The sequence below is a fragment of the Lynx canadensis genome, chromosome A1, assembly GCF_007474595.2.
Source record: "Lynx canadensis isolate LIC74 chromosome A1, mLynCan4.pri.v2, whole genome shotgun sequence".
Classification (NCBI taxonomy): domain Eukaryota; kingdom Metazoa; phylum Chordata; class Mammalia; order Carnivora; family Felidae; genus Lynx; species Lynx canadensis.
The window spans coordinates 173,118,604-173,133,434 of record NC_044303.2 but is presented as its reverse complement, the minus strand read 5'-3'; the positions used below and the strand labels follow the sequence as shown (position 1 = coordinate 173,133,434).

At 44.7% G+C, this 14,831-nt stretch overlaps 1 protein-coding gene across 2 annotated transcripts in view; it reads left to right on the top strand.

The window, feature by feature from the left end:
• The window catches only part of MCC (MCC regulator of WNT signaling pathway), a 319,889-nt gene that overhangs the window by 27,188 nt on the left and 277,870 nt on the right, over window positions 1-14,831 (top strand). Inside the window, exon 1 of one of the 2 annotated variants that reach the window (XM_030326470.1) lies at window positions 13,281-13,604. The exons of the other annotated variant lie outside the window; for it this stretch is intronic. Within the exon in view, the coding sequence (XP_030182330.1) occupies window positions 13,548-13,604 (57 nt within the window). The 5' untranslated portion in view covers window positions 13,281-13,547. Of the gene's footprint in view, window positions 1-13,280; window positions 13,605-14,831 lie in introns of those variants that run through there. 2 annotated transcript variants of the gene reach the window in all.

Here is a 14,831-nt window from a genome sequence, read left to right as displayed (position 1 = left end):
TTGCTTGAGGAGAACAAAGCTCCCTGGCAGATTAAATCTGCAAACAGAGTATGCAAATTGGAGGCCAGAGTCCAAGGCCCGGAATGATCCAGATCCTTGGATGAGAAATGAGAAGGTCCTGCTGAACCTCAGCTGACCTGCCGAAATGAACATTGTGGCCCAGTGGAGCCCCAGCAAGGCTCTTTCTTGGTCCATATCACATTGGCTGCATGCTGTGCACAGTTGAGCAAAACACCTCTCTCAGGTGAGACCGCAGTAATGGTGCTCGTGTGCCCCCTTTCTAGTACAAACACCTCAGGACTGGCAGGAAAATAGCATCCCCATAAAAATCTCTAAAACAGAGGGCTACAGTTCTCCAACCCTGAGTCACAAGTCCAACCATATTGTAATTGGAAAAATGAGCTTTTGTTTGCCTATCATTTTTAAAGGCCAATAAAGACAAAGTGAAGCCCCATGACCTTTTGATTTTATTCTACCATTTTGCCTATAAAATGGCAGATTCTTATATGGGCCTCTCCAGGAGCTTTGAGAGAGCGTACAATATCTATTTTGAATTCAGATATCTTCTCGGACTATGATTTCCACTAAAGGATGCACGAAAAACACCCCAAAACAACAGGAACCTAAGAAAATAGCTGAGTGCTGATACCGACCTGTGACTTCTGGATTAGGAGACACACTTCCACAGAGGAAGGTGCCCTGGGACATTCCTGTTATTTGCCTATTTCTCCTATGTCTCCAGCCCAGCTGCACACTCACCCACCAGGGTCAGATAGGACAAAAACTCTTACGCCGGAATAGGAGCTCTAATTTCCTCAAACCCATTTTTCTTCCAGTGTGTAATTTGTCCCTCACAGACTCTGATGTTCCTTCTCTATGCTTTTTTCATTTTTCATTATTGAGAGAGAGAGAGAAAGAGAGAGAATGAGTGGGGGAGAGGCAGAGAGGAGGGAGAGAGAGAATCCCAATCAGGCATGATGCTGTTAGCTGAGAGCCCAACTTGGGCTCAGTCCCATAAACTGTGAGATCATGACCTGAGCTGAAATCAAGTGTCGGATGCTTAGTCGACTGAGCCACCCAGGCACCCCAACACTGGCCTTATTTTTTTTAATTATTTTTTTTAATGTTTATTTATTTTTGAGAGACAAAGTGTGAGCAGGGGAGGGGCAGAGAGAGAGGGAAACACAGGACCTGAAGCAGGCTCCAAGCTCTGAGCTGTCAGCCCAGGTTCTAACTCACCTGAGCCAAAGTCAGACACTTAACTCACTGAGCCACCTATGCGCCCCTGCTGGCCTTCTTATTAGTAACTCACTGCCTGTATTCCTTCCCTACAAAGCCTTTGCACATGCTGTTCCAGTGACCTAAATAACTTTCTCCCGTTTTTTACCTAGTTAACTTCTGTACATCCTTTAGATCTTAGCCCACACATCTCTTCCTTAAAGAAGTGTTCTTTGACCTTCCCCTCTCCACTGTTGTAGGCTAGATGTAGCTTTCATGTACTCTCGTGTTTCTATACTCCGGCCCTTCAGAGCACACACTGCAGCTTCTAATTTTGTGTTTCCTTTTTATGGTTAACTAATGTAGCAGTAATCTGTTGCCACATATGCTGTGTGATAAAACACCACAAAATCTCAGTAGCACTCAACAGTAAGTGTTTATGGCTCATGTATTTGGGGTCAGCTGCAGGTTGGCAGGGCAACTGTTGATCTTGGTTGGAGAAGCTGGGCTAACCCATATATCTGAGGATGAGCTGGCGGACTGCTGATTGAAGACTGGGGCATCGGCTCCCTGTGTCTCTCATCCTCTAGAATGGCCCAGGCACGCTCTCATGTTAGTGGCAGATGTTCAGGAGGACACATGAAAGGCTCTTGAGGCAGCACAGGTACACCATTACCTCTGGCTCATTCTACTGGCCAAAGTAAGTCACACGGACAAGTCCAGAATCAGAGTGGGAGGGCACTGCAAAGTTACAGACAAGGACATGTTGACAAGGAGTTGTGAAGGTTGGGGGCATCTTGGTGTCCTCCCACAATATGATCCCAGGATCAGTGGAAGGCAATGATGGTATCTCTTTTTATTCATCATTACATCCCTAGTCCCTAACAAGATGCTTGGCACATAGTAGTTGATAAATATTTCTTGAATGAAGGCAAGGCTATGTCTGAAAAGGCATCAATCTGACACTGTTGTCTCAAAAATCTGGAGGAATGTTCACTTTTGAGGAGGTTCCTGCCTTAAGAAAAGTAAAAGAAATTAGTTCAAAATTGTTTTCCAGGGGCGCCTGGGTGGCGCAGTCGGTTAAGCGTCCGACTTCAGCCAGGTCACGATCTCGCGGTCCGGGAGTTCGAGCCCCGCGTCAGGCTCTGGGCTGATGGCTCAGAGCCTGGAGCCTGTTTCCGATTCTGTGTCTCCCTCTCTCTCTGCCCCTCCCCCGTTCATGCTCTGTCTCTCTGTGTCCCAAAAATAAATAAACGTTGGAAAAAAAAAATTGTTTTCCATTTCTTGTTCTTCAAATTTCCAAATTCGCCCAAATGACAGCTGTTTGCATCTTGGGGCTAGCTTTTATTTCTCATGAGATACATTTCTCTCTCTTTATCCTTGTTGCCAGTAATGGAAGGTGTTTGAAAAATAATTTCAAATGAAAAGATTTAAACATGAGTTGTATGAAGAAAGAGGGCAAAAACTTAATTTGGGATATGAAGGAAAAACAGGGTAGCTTTTGTTAGTTTGGATAGTGGCCTGTGCACACTTCCTCATATGCCACGGACTTTCACAAAACAGACTCTGAAGGGCCAAGAGGAGGCTGACGGTGCATTCAAATGGCTTTGTTCCTAATAACTGGGAAAATAAGCCAAATATTTTGGTTAATTCAGGAATATGAAACCTAAAAAGATCCTGGGGGTATGAGACACAAACAGAAAGGAACTTGAGCTGGAAAGCAAAGATGGATTGGCATTGTAAAGAATATGGAACCTTAAAAGGGTTTCATATTTGGAGAGTGGTAAAGGCGCTGGGGAAGATGGGTTCACATGCTGTAAGGAAATTCTGTGCGAGTATGAGGATGATTTAACTGAACCATGTAACTGCGTACCTTTAATAAAGAAATGCATTCTTTGATTCTGTCTTCATTTAAGAAATAATACCTCTTTTCTCCAGGGGTGATTTACGAAATACTTGATACCAGGGTGTAGCCACAGTAATGGAGGAAGGTCCAAGAGTCCTTGATTGTGCCAGCTGTTAGTCTGACAGCAGCTGAACTATAGAAAGTTCTGGGAGTTTCTGGAGATAGGAATTGGGGTAGCCTGGGCAGTGACTGGTTAGGGAGTGGGCACCCTCTGATTTGGGTCGATGGTTATTTACCAACTGGACCCAAACTGCTTCTGTTGTCTAATATTGACACAGCCATTAGATAGTGGTAATGGTTGTGCAACTCTGCAAATATACTGAGAATCACTGAAATGTACACATTAAAAAGTGAATTTTATGTTGTGTGGATTATATCTCAACAAAGCATATAAAATATCTAAAAAAAAGATTTACTTGTGCAATGATATGATCGAAAGCTGTATTCTGGAGAAAAATAGCTGGGCTAGAATATGCAGAATGATTTGGAGTTGAGTCATATTGCTAAGTTATAGTTACTAAAATATAAAGAGACAAGGCCTGGAAAATGCTGCTAACAGTACAAATGGAGACCAAGTAGAGAGAAAGGCCTAAATGACTGGCAGAGGAGATGACGGAGGAGGGGGCTGAAAATGACTCCAATGTTTCTAGACTGGAAACTCTGATTCCACTAACAGAAATTTGCAAGCTGAAATTAAAGCTGGTTTTTGGTGGAACATGACAAGCTCAGTTTTAGACAGGCTTTATGGTGGTGATGGCAAGACTTAATGAAAGTATCTGGTAGTTACCTGAAAAAACATTAACTGGAGCACAAGCAAGGGTCAAGGCTAGAGTTGCTGATCACACAGCATTTGCTTGGAAGGGAGAGTTTGAGCTCATGTGTCAAATCATGCAGAACAACTGAGGAGGGCTGGGAGGGATGGGCAGGAGCCTGCTCCTCATGCCTTGGCTTGTCCCTGTGGGAGATCTCTTCCATAGCAGCCCATCCATTGGCACTTGTGGACTCAAAGTCTGGGAATGACTTTCCCCGCCTGTGCCCGAGATCTTCCTTCTTCACCCATCAGCTTGGTATGATGCCAAGTGAATTGCCTCTTTTGTCATTAGGTCTATGAGGCATATTAGATTAATTATTTCTCTACTCCTTTTGGGCAACTCCTGTAGCATATTCTAGCTAAAAGTAATGGAATAATGCTGTTTTAGCCTCCCAAAGAGCCCTACAAATAACAGTGGCAGGCATTTGGAATTCATTTAATTTCAGCATGCTCTCCAATTTTACTACATCTATTTTCATGCATCTATTTAATATATATTTTTTTCCTTTTCCTCTCCAGGAGATTGACCATATGCAAGTACTCCTGGGAAGATTTAGCCTCCCCTCCCCCCCCCCCAGCCTTTTTAAACTCCCTTGGATTTCCAAATCCCTAATCTCCACTGATTATATTTTCCTTTCTATGAAGAACCTGATATATTTTAAAGACATTTGGACAACAAATGAGTAACGATTTGGAAAGATACTTTGAATATTTAAGGCAAGATGACATAGATACTTATTGGGCTCCAAAATATCTTATCAGACGGCAAAGAGGTTTTTGAAGCATCACATGATGCTTGCATAAGGCGGTGAATCTCAGCTAGGATTTCCCCACTAATAATGTCAGGGGTGTCTATGCCAAACGATTCTGGGTTATTTGAATGCCTAGTCTGGGTGTGAGGCAGACCATGAATGCAGTTAAAGAGACAGACAAACACCACAGGGGTGCTTTCTTCTCTTGAGTTGCATTTGCCATTGGAAAAGGCTGGGTTTGTGTGTTCTATGTGTGAGATTTAATCTGGAAATAGTTTTCAAGTATTTCTTTTCTTAGCAGATTTTTAAACACAGACAAACCAAATTATCTACTGCATTCCATCTATTTCACAGCAGTAAGTCACTGGGTCTAAAAACAATGTGACTGATTTCATAAACAAAAAGGTGAGGACCCAGCATGATGAAACAGACTTCAAGTACCAGTTTAGGGAGAGATCCACCATGGTAACAACTCAGAGTTTCTAATCCTGGCCAAGAACGGATTCCAGGATAACTTGACTGAAGGAGCCTTGTGCAGGGAGAGAAAAGCTCAGAAGTAGAAGTTAGGATTTTGGTTCAAGATCTCATCTGATAGTTCAGTAATAGTGAGACTTTGGGCAATAAACTTGTCAAAAGTTCTCTCCCTGTGCTCTCTCAACATTTCCCTTCCTAGTCACTATTCAGTCCACACAAATCTAGTTTCTATCTCTCTCCACCATTCAATGAAATTGCTTCTCTCAAGGTCACCAGTAATCTCCAAAACCAAAGGACATGTCAGTCTGTTTCACTGAAAACCCCACCTATATCCTTGTCTCCTCTAGTATTTTTTTTTTCCTCTAGTATTTTGACACAAATCCAAGACATTGTGTCATTTCACACTTAAATATTTCAATATATAACTACACAAGATAACAACTCTTTTTAAGGATAACCTTAAGACCATCAACACATCTAAAAAGTAACTTTTAAAATCATCAAATATCTGAAAAGTATTCTTAATGTCTCATAAATATCTTAATTTTTTACAGTCAGGTTGTTTGACTCAAGATCCCAATGAGGACCACACATTATAATTGGCTGATATGTCTATAGGTTTCCCCTTCCATTAATATTTTACTCGTTCACTTGTGTTTTTTCCCCTTGCAATTTATTTGAAGAACCCAGATTGTTTGTCCTGTAGAGTCTGGATTTCATTGATTGCACCCTGTGGTTAATTTAACATGTTTCCTCATGTTAAACACTGCTGAGATGTCTTCATAGGTGTATTCTTCCATCAGATGTTGTGTGTGTGGTGGTGTTATGTCATTTTGTGATGTTAGTAGATGTGCTTTATACCTAAATCTATCAATTCTTTAGTGGTTGTAAAATAGGGATATTCCATTTCAATCAATTCTTCACTTATTCACAGGAATACTTCTAGGGGACGCCTGGGTGGCTTAGTCGACTAAGGGTCCGACTCTTGATTTCAGCTCAGGTCATAATCCCAGGGTCGTGGGATCGAGCCCCATGTTCGGCTCTGCTCTGACAGTATGGAGCCTGCTTGGGATTCTCTCTCTTGTCTCTCTGCCCTCTACCCCAATCACGTGTGCAAACACATTCTTTCTCTCTCTCTCTCTCAAAATAAGTAAAACATTAAAAAAAGGAATACTTCTATAAAGCAAGAACTTTCTTTTGTCTATTTTTTAGGTTGCCCAGTGGTAAAGTTTGTATAGGAATAGATTTACCTTTTAAAAATGTAAATTGGAACATGTCTCTGCCCCACTTAGTCTTCCTGTGGCATCTTCATGTACACAGAATGAAATCTATGGCCTACACATACTCTGCATGGTCTGTTTCCTCCATCATCTTTTTCATCATGTTCCTTAACACTACTTTTTCTCAATATTTAAAATTAAATAACAGACTTGAAGTTTATTGAAATTTATTGGAAAAGTCAAGTCCTTTCTTGCCCCTGAATTTTTGCGCTTGCTGCTCCCACTGCTTGGTCTTCTCCCACTTTCTGCCTAGTTGGTTCCTTCTTGACCTTCATGCTGAAATGTCATCTCCTCATTGAGACCATCTCTGATTGCTTCATTTAACGGGCCTGCTCTCCATCATCACAGCTCCTGTTTAATTCCTTGATAACACCCATCACAAGCTGTATTCTTTGTTTATTAATCATTTTCCACCAAGCAAGGATTTTTTTCTGCCCCATATACTGCTAAATCCCAAGGCATAGCACCATGTCTGGCACACAGTGGATGTTTTTCTTTTTTTGAATGAACACCACAAACTTGCTGACTCTGCATATCGTCATCTAGGTAAGTGGGATGCAGGGCGGAGCTAGGTGATTATAGGATTTCTTCCAGTTTTTTAATGTTGTTCTCTGAGGGCACGGAGACCAAGACAAAGACTGTCCAGTGCAATGCTCTCTGAATTCTTTATGTTGTGGCACCTGGAGCAAGTGAGGTCTGTGATGGGACAGGCCATCAAAGCTGTCTGGAGGTTCCCAACCTGGGACTCACGCCTGGCCCAGTGTCTGAGAGAAAAGCTGGCTTGGTGATTGAGCAGGGGGGCCATAGGAGTTGGGTTATGGAGAGCATTTCTGGACTCATGGGGGTGGGACAGTGGGGTAGGCTTAAAGATTTAGGGCAGGAAATTCTTTTGAGTGTATAGTTTGACTTTTATGACCCTCAAGGAATTAGGGGTTTGGGACTTCCTGGATCCCCACAGATCTGAAATCTCCCTTTCCCCTGAAAAGTAACTTTCTTCTTCAAGAAATCCCACCTTTTAGCATCATTAAAAAGCATTCTCTTTCTCCAATGCAAATGCTTTGGGCTTGGTTGAGAAGATTAGGAGGTATTTTTCACCTTTGTGTGAATTAGCTTAACTGCTGCTTTCTTCTTAAAATCTGAGGTATCAACTGTTGTGTTTGGGTTGAGAGACTCAAGGGGGCATGGGACAGTTTTGGAGTTTGGGTTCTTGTGTGGGCTGGAGGAGGACAAGCCTGACCCAGCACAGAGGACTGCTATGCAAGCAAGGGTGGTTTGGATACCCAGGGGGTAGAGACAGAGGGCTCAGGTTAGCCAGCCCCAAAGTTTCAGTCAATTTCCTTAATGCTGGAGGTTCAAGATTTTTGCCTAAGGTTTCTTTGATTAATCTGATATTCATTACCAGTAGAGAGTACAGACAAGACCCAGAATATTATCCCTACTGTATAGAAACTCACCAAGGTCAGCAGCCATACATAGAGGGGTCAGACTGCCCCCAACAGCAGAAAGCCAGTATGGCTACAGTGTGTGATCAGCACACAGTCCCATCCACTCCTGCAAACGGCAACCTCTGCTTTCCCAGAAACTTTCCCAGGGCTGTGGCTGCCTCTTGTCCCAGAGACCAGATGGGAAGAGATTAGCCTTTAGGGAAGACAAGGCCCAGGAAGGAAGGGAACTCAGGGTCTTGCCCCATTAGAAAGCAGGTTTTCCTGCTCCTCCCAGCCCTGCTCTCTGATGCTGATAAACACCTCTGCCACCTCCTACCCACACCTCTGACTGGAGCCGACTCTGCTGAAGCAGAACTTGGAGAAGCTCTTCTAGAGGTATCATGTTGAGGCGGCCACAATGTGGAAGGATTTGTAGGCATTCAGTTATATACTTGGTAAACTATGGTAAGTGCTAACCTTGAGACCTTTCTCTTATTATACTGGAAATGCATTTGGGGCTTTATTCCCCTCCGGTGTGCTGAGATGACATGCTGGGCTGCTCCTTGCATTTCTCAGGTACTTAGGATGTTGACCCAGTTAACATCTTGTGTACAGCACTTATCTTTAGCTTTCTTGATGGTAGAGATTCCCAGCTTGATTTCTGACTAGACTAACAGGTTAAGAAAAATAACAAAATGTTTAAATGATAGCAAAAAACAAAACAAAACACAAAAACACTTCATTTCATGGAATCTTAGATTGGGAAAAGCTCATTGCATGAAACCGTTCTCCACATTTGAATGACTTTCAGTGTGTTCCCCCAGCCTTCCCCCGTTCTTGAACAATTTCAGAGGTCAAGGTCACGACTATTCTATTCTTGCATCGACAGGTCTTCCTTTCCTTAAAGTAAAATTTAATTACAAGTTATTAGTCTTCATTACCCCCTCCACAATCACACAGAGGGAAGTTGGATGGCTCTTCAATAAGTGCTATTAGTTAGTATGTATGTCTGAAGTCTTCTCGCTACTAGTCTGTAAAGTCTCCAGCTCTCTCAACCCTTACTGCTCTCCTGGGAAGAAGCATCAGAATCCTCTGCCTCCCCAAGCCTATCCAAAGCTAATCTCATGGTCCTTGGCTCTGTCCTTCCCTCCCTTCTCAGGAATTTTGGTCCATCTGCCTTCTCTCTCTGTATCTCCAGACTTCACATATGCCCCTCCTATCCTCTACTCAGTACTGCTTACCTACTCTAAGAAATTATGCCATCTGCCGAGTTCCTGTCAGCATCAAATTTACGGAAAGAGTAGTACACGGTTACTCATCACAGGTCCTTTTCATTCGCTCTGGTAATCTGCATTCCGTCTCCTTAGCTTTGTAGAAATTTCTCTTCGATGGACATTAATGTCTTTGAAGTGCTCCTTTATCAGTTTTCAGGCTTCTGCTCTCTCTGTAGCTTATAATATAGATGCTGCCCTCTTGCCTTGACAACATCTCCCTTAGACTCCCAGACCAGAGTTCCTGGTTATCTCCCTAGTTCTGCTAACTGGCCTTCCCTGCCGGTTCCTCTTGTTTTTTTTTTTTTTACCTTCCATGAAAAGACCTTCCTTAAGATAATGTCCTCAGACCTCTCTTCCCTGTCTTTTCTTCCTTGGCAACCTTACTTGATTTCATGGTTTTATTTATTGTTTTTATAGGGGTAACCCCAAACCTTCATCTCCATCTCAACCCTGATTTATCCCTGTAGCTCCCCTGCAAGCTTCTGGCTGAACAGCTCCCCTTGAATATCCAGTTGTCACTTCAAACTTATGATATCTCAAACATAGTTTCCTCCCTAACCTATTCCTTCTTTGGAATCCCTATTTTTGTTGAGGACATTGCCTGAAACCACACTCAGCCACATTGTAGATCTACAAGTCACATTTAAGTTCTCCTCCTTCCACCACAGTCTCTGTCTACTTTCTTCCTTATTTATTTATTTACCTAATTAAAAATTTTTTAATGTTTATTTAATTTTGAGAGACAGGGAGACAGAACATGAGGGAGGGAGGGGCAGAGAGAGAGGGAGACAGAATCCGAAACAGGCTCCAGGCTCTGAGCTGTCAGGAAAGACACGCCTATTTGTTTTATTTAAAAAAAAAAATTTTTTTTTAACGTTTATTTATTTTTGAGACAGAGAGAGACAGAGCGTGAACAGGGGAGGGGCAGAGAGAGAGGGAGACACAGAATCTGAAACAGGCTCCAGGCTCTGAGCTGTCAGCACAGAGCCTGACGCGGGGCTCGAACTCACAGACCGTGAGATCATGACCTGAGCCGAAGTCGGACGCTTAACCGACTGAGCCACCCAGGCGCCCCTGTTTTATTTTTAGAGAGAGTGAGAATAGAGCAAGGGAGATGGGTAGAGGGAGGAAGAGAGAGAGTCTTTAAAAAATTTTTGTTTTAAGTTTCATTTATTTTGAGAGAGAGCACGTGTAAATGCATGTGCAAGTGTGCATGAGCAGGGGATGGGCAGAGACGGGGGGGGGGGTTGGGGGGGTGGGGACAGAGAGAATCCGAAGCAGGCTCCACATGATCAGCATGGAGCCTGATGTGGGGCTCGATCCCATGACTGTGGGATCATGACCTGAGCTGAAATCAAGAGTTGGATGCTCAACTGACTGAGCCACCCAGGTGCCCCTGTCTACTCTCTTCCTATAGAATCTCTTCCATCTGTCCCCTCCCATCGATTTCCATTGCTCCAACTTAATTCAGGCCTTTGTAGCCTCTTCCTGGACCTACTGGGATAGTCTCATTGGCATGTTCAGGTCCCACTTTCAACTTACATTCTCTGTTGCCAGATTGTCATGGAGTTGCATCTTCTGTGGTGGTTAAGTATTCAAGTCACTATTTAAGAAGTATATTCCATATATTCAACTTTCCTCTTGAAAATGCCTTATATTGTCCATAAAGTAGAATCTGCAGTCATACTGCTTCTTAATAAGTTCAACACTGCCAATTTTTCCTTCAGTCTTGGAACAGATCATTTTCTTTTGGTTGAACACCAGATGAAGTCATCTGCTTGGTTTTAGGGGCCATCTAGTATGAAAAATATGTTTCTTTAAACACCAGAATCACACTCAACACTAGTCTATTTGAATTCATGTGAGTTGCTCACGAGTGTGGTACAAATCCACTGGAATGTCTCAAAGCAAAGCTCTGATCCTATTATTTCTGTGCTCAGAAACCCTTAGTGGATCTCCATTGCCTATCATAGTCCCATTCCTTTAGCCTGTCACTCAAAACTGTTCATGATCTGGCTGTAACTCACTTACCTAATCCAGGTTCCACTCCAAAATGGAACACCTGCCATTCCCGTCACACGCCCGGCACATTCCATCCTCCATCCATATTTTCTTTCACATGGTCCCTCTGTCTGGGGTACCTTCACCTTACTCCCCATCTTTGCTGGACTCCGCCCTCCAGAGATCAACTCACATGCTGCCTCTCCTAAGATTCCTTCACAGTTCTCCTCCAACTCAGTCCAGCCAAAATCCTATTTCCTCCCCTGAACTGCACTAGATCTTCATTTGTGTTGCTTTCATGGTAAGTTTCATTTTCTATCCAGAACTGTTATGTTCTTTATGTTTTATGACACTATAAACACCTTATGGGCAGGGCTAGTGTTTGAGTCTCCTTTATATTTTTATAGTCTTTCACCACCATCTCCATCTTCAAACACACATTCAGTTCTCAACAGGGTTTTTTTTTTTTTTAATGATTTTTAAATATTTTATTTTTAAGTAATGTCTACACCCAACACAGGGCTTGAACTTACAACCTGGAGATCAAGAGTTACATGCTCCACTGACTGAGTCAGCCAGGGGCCCCAGTTCTCAATAGGTTTTAATGAGTAAATAAGAAAAATAAATGTGGCTTCCTAGCCTCTCCCCATGCAGAAGAGCTTCTCCCAATGTGCTCTAGTCTGGCAGTGCCCCGAAACTTGGGACCCAGTGCTCCCCCAAAGCAGCAAACTTTTTTTTATCCCAATAGTGCCTCTATCAGGCAATGAATGAACCCACCAGGAAGGCAGCTGGGTAAGAAGATAAATGCAAATGGTCAAGCTCTTTGCTCCTTCTTAAAGAGCAAAATAAACATCCTATTTGAGTTGAAAAAAAAAAAAAAAAGACCTTGGAAATTAACAATACAATGGCTTTTTCATAGAAGGCTCTAGGAAATGCCAAGTCTGTCACTGGAGTTGGAGACATTTTGTTCCCATTGTGTAGAAAGAGACTGATGCGGCCTCTTAAGCAATCCTGCAGACCTACTGTTGGAAGGATCAGAACATTTTTTCAGTGTATTTCAAGTTCAGAGGGACTTTAACCTTTAAGGGGAGAAAAATCCCTTCCCTGTCACCTCCCTACACAGGGATGCTTTTACTTCAGGGAAACTCAAAACTGAGGGGAGTTCTGATTCCACCAGTCTACTGGATATAACAGTCCATTGAATCTTTTCTGATTCATACTCCAAACCCCAGAAATACGGACCTAGCTCTGCTCAGATGAGCAGTGAGATTTTTAAAGAGGGTATGGGGGTTGAAGAGGATGGAGAATGTAACATTTAAAAGGACAGTCTAGCGTTGGGGAGGATGGAAAATTTAAGCCTATTTTATACCTCTCAAGGAATGGGGCATCTTCATCTTTATTATCGACATGCAGAAAATGTAATCTGCCCCAGCGACAGAGAGGGAGTTTCACAGTGAATTTACACCCTCGGTGTTGACTTTAGACAGATCAGGGGAAAATGACCGTCCTACACTCTTGTAAAATCTTAATGTGCCATGAGAAGTGCACAGCGCTGCCTGATGTACAAGTGGTCAGATTTGTCTTGACCTTATTAGATCATGGAAAGGGGCTTCTAGGAGGAATTTTGAAAAAAAAAATTCTGCACACTCAGGTGGCCTTTTCTGTTTCTTCTCTTCCTCCTGGACTTGGGTCCTGTAATTACTATCGCAGAGAGCTGGAAGGATGCCTGCTCTCCCGGCAAGGTCCCCTCTACTCGGCCTCCTCCCCCCCCCCCGCCCCTTTTCTCTTTCTGGCCCCGCCTTCTCCGCGCACCGAGCAGCTAGACAGCTGTGTTCAATCAGAAACCACTTACAACTCCAGACGATTCAAAAGGGAAACTTCAGCGTGAAGTGCAGCCCCGCTCCGGCTTTCTGTAGCTTTCTTTCCCTCCCTGGAGCCCGAGGTGCGGGTCTCGCTCTCCCCGCCGCCCTGGTTTCTTCGGGAGCTCGCTGAAGCCCTCCGGGGTGCCGGATCCTACTGGGAGGTGCCCTCCAGCCTGGTAATGGGGGGCGGCGAGGCCCCGTAGGAGCGGCTCGGCGGCTCAGAGGGTGGCAGTTCCCCGGGACCCAGCGGTGGGAGCGCGCGGGCGGGTCCCCGCGCCGGCTCGGCCGCTGCAGCAGCTGCGAGCGCGCCACACCGCCGAGCCTCCTGCAGCAATGGCTCGTCCGTGAAACGCCAGCCGGCTCTGTGCCTTCCAGGAGAGCTTGCATCCTTCCTTGGGGCTTCCCCACTGTCTTGGTTGAAAATGGCTGTCTAGACTAAAATGTGCCAGAAGGGACCAAGCGGTGGCTATCGAACCTGGTAAGCCCAACTCAGAAGCTCCGAGACCTGGAGGAGGAGGAGGAGCTCGGCTCTGAAAAGTGCAGTCATGAATTCTGGAGTTGCCATGAAATATGGAAACGACTCCTCGGCGGAACTGAGTGAGGTAAGGAACAGCTGAGGTCGCGAGCTCTGGCTTCTCAGGCATTTGATTTCCGACAAACGGCCGGTCCCTCCCGATCGCCCCCAGCCCTACACCCCTGCGCCCTACCCACCTCGTGCTCCCAGGCGGGAGGCAGCGCAATTAAAGATTAATAGATTTTTTGGATCTTGTTTTAACTTGTAGTGCTACTCAGGAAATGACCTGAACTGGCTTGATATTTCAGTCTGAAATCAGTGGCTCAAAAAAGAAACAAGCTCTCACCGCGCCGCCAAGACCTTCTGCTCTCCGCGGATCTGGGTCCTCCGTCCCTTCCTACCCCGGTTCCTCCAGTTTAGGCTCAACATTCCTTTTCTTAGCAGTCGGGGATCCCAAGCTGAGCCGAAGCCGTTGGTAACTAATTTGGTGGGGCTGCGGAGCTCATTGGATTGTTAAATCTACCACTTGGCTCCCACGTGTAATGCGTTTGGTTAAGTTCGGGCAAGGTGGTCTCTCGTCGGCGGAGATGAATGACCCACACTGGGGAGGGAAGTGGGGAGGAAGCACATCAAAGCCGCTTAGAACTTTATTTCCTGCCCTGGACTGGACTCCTGAGTCTTTGAGGCAAGCGCATTTGCAATTCCTGGCTCTCACTGTAACATACCCACTTGAGTGTTTGAGACTGTCTTTGAAATTAAAGCTACATCAAACGGTATGCAAATATGTCAGCGGTGAGATGCTCAAAGCCACCTTTTTTTTGATGACTTTAGGGATGCCTCGGGCACAACCCCTCTTCCCCCCCCATGCCCCTGAGCGCCCCCCCCCCCGCTTTGAATACCTGAAAAGTATTCTTTTGAGTGGATGCTCAAAAGAGAGGAGAGGAGGATTCTGTGTGACCGATGTCTGCAGCAGGAGTCTTGGTGGCTGTAGGTTTTCCTCCTTAACATCATCACTGAGCTATTTATGGGGCAAAAGTAGAATAAATAGTCTGTGCTTCTTGAGTATGGCTGAAGAGAGGAAAGGGGAAGAAAAGGAGACCAGTGTAAAAACAGCCGGAAGGCAGACAGAGGTGATGTCAGATTACCGAGGATGAAGGAAAAATGAAAGGATGCAGCCCTGGCTGTGGGGAGAGGGCTGGAGATGGGGAAGCGGGGGGGGGGGGGGGGCGGCATAGACCAGGGAAACCTGAGTGGGTCTGCAGCTGGTATCCAGCAGTGAATGCCCTGGGCCCTTGCCTGGTGCTCTGTGTGCTCT